Genomic DNA, 4,895 nt, shown 5'->3' on the forward strand with positions numbered 1-4,895 from the left:
CATCGAGTCAGGAACTGTTCTTACCACTGGGAGGAAATCTGTCCAGTTTCAAGTCCAGCTGAATCTTGTATCCGTGCAGTTCAATTGCACTTCTGAGAAGGATGACTCAGACCGAGAGAAGTCAAGTGACAGGAGACAGAAACCAAGTCACACTAAACCATTTGTTTGTGGTGTTTATTGAGGAATTGTTTCTGTGTCTGAACATGACAGAACATGTTTAGACTGAGTCAGAGTAGACACTCTAAGAACATTTGGACAGGGAGAGTTCAAAGAAGGAGGAAGTAGACCAGTGCCACTGAGAGATGTACTGTATTTCACTGTACGCCCACGCCCACGGCGATAACAGCCTGCAGAGTGAAGAGTGAAGATTTGTTTTTCATCTATCCACATTTGGCAGAAGAACAGAGTTTTTTCTCTTCTGTTCAGCGTTCCCACTGAGGCCAGTTGGAGCTGTTCGATCAACAGGAAACCAACAGACACTCAGTTCGCTCTGATTTTATGAATGAAATTGTTTTGCATTTGTTATTTCTCTGAGTGAGCTGCTCTGTCAGTGATTATCGCAGAAAAATGACATTGTCTTTTTAATTATTACAAAGCGGCCTGCATGGGGCAAAAATTACATCATTACATCCTGCCACACCACAAAGTTGCCCTGCTAAGTTGCAAAACAGAAGATGTCCAAATTCTCAATAAACATGTCCATTAAGGCCACATCAGGCAAGTTGTTGTAACACATTTGATTGGTGTAACAAATACTAAAACTAAGATTTCCTCATGTGTTTTTATTTGGTTTTAGGTTGTTTTAAGCTAGTTTTTATTTGTTCAATATTTTATTAATTTTTCTTTTTTTGCATCTTTAGTTAAATGAACTTTTTTCACATATAGTTTTAGTATTTCATTATTTAACCTTGGTTATTCAATAATCTTGGTGCTGGAGTTTCTAATAACAGTGAATTGGCAGCATATCCTTCAGGCCCTGCGACCTGGCTCTATCACATGCTCTAGAAACTCGGTGGTGATGTAGGATCTCTCTCTCTCTATGTGTGTGTGTGTGTGTAGTACATTCGACAAATAACTAGTTTTTTGTGCTTTAACTCTGGATGACTTTATTTGAAACTGAAATTCATGAAACAATAACAGTTACAGACAGAAGTCTGAAAACTTACTCTTTATTTCATCAAAACCAGTAAAATGAACAAGGCCACATTCAAAACTTGTGAACATAAACATCAAATTATAATTGTATCAGATACATTCATTTATGTAGTGCCTTAATAACCTTTTTATATTACACACATATTTCTTATATACCACTGGTCTGAGAAATATTGTGAATTTTATAGTTATAGTGTCGGTCTTCATTTCTGTTTTTCTTTTTATTTCATCATCTTCAGAAGAAACAAAGCAGGAGACTCACTGAGAAGAAGTGGAGGAATAAATACATCAGTTTGAACAATGTTAATCCATCAACCAGATAAAATAGCAACTGGAGTCATTTAATGTGTTAGTAATCGTTCCCATTGTCTTCACTTTTCATGTACTTACGCGCTAGACGTGATCACTCCTTCACTTCATTCCTTTACTGTATCAGAATTGGAGCCAGACTCCCTCTACGAGTTTTGGGTCTGTTAGGAACAAAACAAAAAATAAAAAATTAAAAATGAACCAGTCCTGCTGTGTTGATCTTCATACCAAAAATGCCACACATTTCTTCATTGTTGCTGCTGCTCAGCAGAAACTTGGACCTGATTCTTGATTTTTTTTTTATTGCACTGTGTGGTTACCTGTAGGGTTGTGGCTTTATGTCTGATCCCTGCTGTGGTTTCTGTAATAAAAAGAGAAAAGGGTTTTAGGGGGAGCTGCTAGTTTCACACACCATGCAGAAGTAAAATGAATGAGATGCAGTCAAACTGCTGAGTTTTCTTTTAAACAACAGAAAGAGTAAACTGCTGATATGCTGCAAATTGTTTTGAGATGTAAATACTGAAATTATTATGATTATTCCTTAATTTATTTTACTTGTTAAACAGAAATTTGCCTTACTGTGTGGTGTCGTCGACATCCTGCTTGTGTCACGCGGCATTTTTTCAGATGTTTAACATTTGGGCTTTTCACCTTCGTGTTGTGTACAGAAGTTATCTCCTCTGTCTGGGAAAAAAGTATTCAATATTTAGACACCACATCTTCTTATTTCATTTCATTTTGATAGTTTCTGTAATAATTAATGAAAATCTAGACACAGGTTTTGTAAAGTTGTCCTCCTTACCGGTGTCGGCTGTTCAGCTGTCATCTCAGATGAGGCCGTGATGAGCAGGATCGCCTGCAGACACAAAAGGACCAGCAATGTGTTTTTGTTCATGACGAGTGGCTGAAGAGTTTGATAAAGATGTGAAACACACACACACATAGGCCTTTATATACTCTTCGCCAACAAATAACTTCCATCTGAAGAGGGAAAAAAATAGGGTGTGTGTGTAGATAAAATGTAGCTTGTCCAAAAACGTGCAGCATATATGAAAGCTGTTTGAAGGGGGTTGTTTAACTTATCTTGATTTAATTTGATCACGTCATTTACTCTGTGTTTATTTACCTGATCTCTTGGTTTCCTTCCTGCAGTCCCTCCTTGGGTATTTCACAACAGTTAAAAAAAAATGTGTCACTGAACTCAGCAAAGACCAGAAATGAAACACTTAATCTTCATTATAAAAAAAGAATGAATAAACACAGGACTGTCAGAGTTTCACTTTCTATTGAAGACCTTTTTCCACAAGCAACATTCGAGAAGGAAGATTTTAAATTTCAGTCTCGTGAGGTGTTTTCTTAAGGATAACCTGGATATTTGCTTCTATATGTTCTAAACTATATGTTTTAAACAGTAGAGTTAATAATTTGGTAGCTGTTAACCACTGTGGCCTTAGTTGCATAACAAAGTGTTGCTAACATGCATAAAACCACAACATGCCCTTCACTGTAAGGGAAGTGGTGTGAGTTTAAAGCGGATTTTATCTCTGTTTTACGGTAACAAGCGATATGTTGAGATGGGGAATCTTCAGGGAAATAGTATAACGTAAACCCCACTAGAAAATGAACATTCTTAGATGTTGTTTCGTTTATGAGTGGGTGGATGTGGGTTCATTATTGTGAAATGTGCACTTACTAAATGTTTTCATCCAACAGCCGGCACACACTGCTGTGTATGACTGCCACATTATAGCTACAAGAGAAGTGCGTGTTTGTCCTGTAATTCCCCGTAAAGAAAAGGAAAACCTGCTGTTATGTAATACATGTGGACTTTTCTTTTACAACAGGGGTGTCAAACTTATTGCGGGGAGGCCAGAATCGGCCAAGCAAAGACTCCGATTACAAATACAGTTACTACAATTTCCATTGCAACTGAGCATTACCTCAATGTGCTTGCGGTAGTCATGGTAATGCGTCCAAAAGTCTGTGACATCATTTGTATGCCACACACACTCAACACAAAAAAACAGAGGACGTCGAGGTGATGGTATACCTGCTGCTCGGCCTGTTGCCCTCGTCACTGAGTGGCCGATTGGTGGCGTGCAGTCTGTGGATGTCACATTTTAAGATTGACTCAACTCTTAGAACCCAGGCCAGAAAAAAAAATCTTGTACCGTGTATTTCCATCTAATGGAAAACCCTAAAAAGTCGAGTCCAGTCGCCTTCTTTCCAAGCTCGTTAGACTAGGAATAAAATCATTATTTCAAGTGATATATTTACTGAATAGAATAATGAATGCTCTTCACGCTTTCCAGCTGTCAGTGTGATTATAACTCAGACTTGTAGCGGTTGATGTGAGTTTGACCTTTTTATGTTAAAACATATGTGTTAAACTTCATAACTAGCAGGTACTTGCAAATTATTGATCCTTGATGAAGATAGTGGGCGCTACAGTATACAAATCAATATAAATTATTTACATTGATATAAAGTTGCAGTGATGAATATTTCTTGCGATAGTCTTTAGTCCTCTGGTCTTGTTTCATCTGGTTTTCTTCTGAAAACACACACACACACACACACACACACACACACACACACACACACACACACACACACACGCAAACAGAAAAGAGGAAAACTCATTGCAGAGGAATTAACATTGGACTGATGTTAATAAAACAGCAGCACTTTTCTTGCATGGAGAGATGTTTTCTTTTTCCTCACCTGCACAACCGATTTGATCAAAATTTGATCAAAATGTGTTTCACTGTTTTTTCAGAGCTTCCTGTCAAGGGTTATGTTGTTGCCATAAACTGTAAAAAGAGATCTTTCCACAGCCTGCACTGTTTCCTGTGTGCAGGTGTTCAACATGAAGGCCGCATCATCCAGCTCGGATCTTCTTTTAGCAGACATCAGAACTTTTTTATGCAGTACACACGACCTGATATTGCACACCTGATTTGACTTGTTTCTGTTTCTTACTTACTGCATAAAGTGGTTATAAATTTAAGTCAAGTTCTTTATGACTCGGAGGGTGTAATAACTGCACATGTGACACGTGACAATTCATTTCAGTGCAAGATAACATTTTGATTTCTGAGTTTACATTCATACATAATTACCTTCACAAAAAGACAGTCCTGCACAGTATCTTAGCTCTTCTGGACAGAGATCTCAGATGTTGTTCCTGAGATCTGCTGGAGTCACTCGGCTAGCTTCAGAGTCACTGAACCAAGTGCTCCGATTCCTACTGGAACCACTGTTACCTTCACCCTCCACATCTTCTTCAGCTCTTCTCTGAGTCCTTGGTACTTCTCCAGCTTCTCATGTTCCTTTTTCCAGATGCAGCTATCATTCTGTATCGCTATGTCAGTCGCTACGGTCGTCTTCCTCTGGTTGTCCACCACTACTATGTCCAGTTGGTTAGCTAT

At 38.3% G+C, this 4,895-nt stretch overlaps 1 protein-coding gene across 2 annotated transcripts; it reads right to left on the bottom strand.

Annotated features, from left to right (window-relative positions):
* Positions 1-1,100: 1,100 nt before the first annotated feature.
* LOC147308173 (uncharacterized) lies at positions 1,101-4,690 on the bottom strand. Of its 2 annotated transcripts, XM_086272064.1 has the most exons (7): positions 4,587-4,690; positions 3,942-4,018; positions 2,267-2,320; positions 2,044-2,148; positions 1,785-1,825; positions 1,546-1,625; positions 1,101-1,416 (listed from the first exon to the last, which is right to left on the bottom strand). In XM_086272064.1, exons 2-6 carry the CDS (start codon positions 4,005-4,007, stop codon positions 1,580-1,582), a joined length of 312 nt encoding a protein of 103 aa, XP_086128190.1. In that variant the 5' UTR covers positions 4,008-4,018; positions 4,587-4,690; the 3' UTR covers positions 1,101-1,416; positions 1,546-1,579. The 2 variants fall into 2 exon arrangements, with proteins under 2 accessions (XP_086128190.1, XP_086128189.1); XM_086272063.1 differs by lacking the exons at positions 3,942-4,018; positions 4,587-4,690 and having other exon boundaries at positions 2,267-2,570.
* Positions 4,691-4,895: the final 205 nt, after the last annotated feature.

The sequence above is a fragment of the Aulonocara sp. 'chitande type north' Nkhata Bay genome, linkage group LG18 (genome assembly GCF_057382095.1).
Source record: "Aulonocara sp. 'chitande type north' Nkhata Bay isolate Kocher_YH1m ecotype deep benthic linkage group LG18, A_spYH_male_GT1.1, whole genome shotgun sequence".
In the NCBI taxonomy this organism is placed as follows: Eukaryota; Metazoa; Chordata; class Actinopteri; order Cichliformes; family Cichlidae; genus Aulonocara; species Aulonocara sp. 'chitande type north' Nkhata Bay.

Coding starts and splice junctions, on each gene's coding strand:
- LOC147308173 (XM_086272063.1), bottom strand. CDS start 2,407: ATGTGTGTGTGTGTTTCACATCTTTATCAAACTCTTCAGCCACTCGTC. Junction 2,149..2,266: donor CAGCTGAACAGCCGACACCG/GTAAGGAGGACA, acceptor CTTTTTTCCCAG/ACAGAGGAGATAACTTCTGT. Junction 1,826..2,043: donor GATGTCGACGACACCACACA/GTAAGGCAAATT, acceptor TTTTTATTACAG/AAACCACAGCAGGGATCAGA.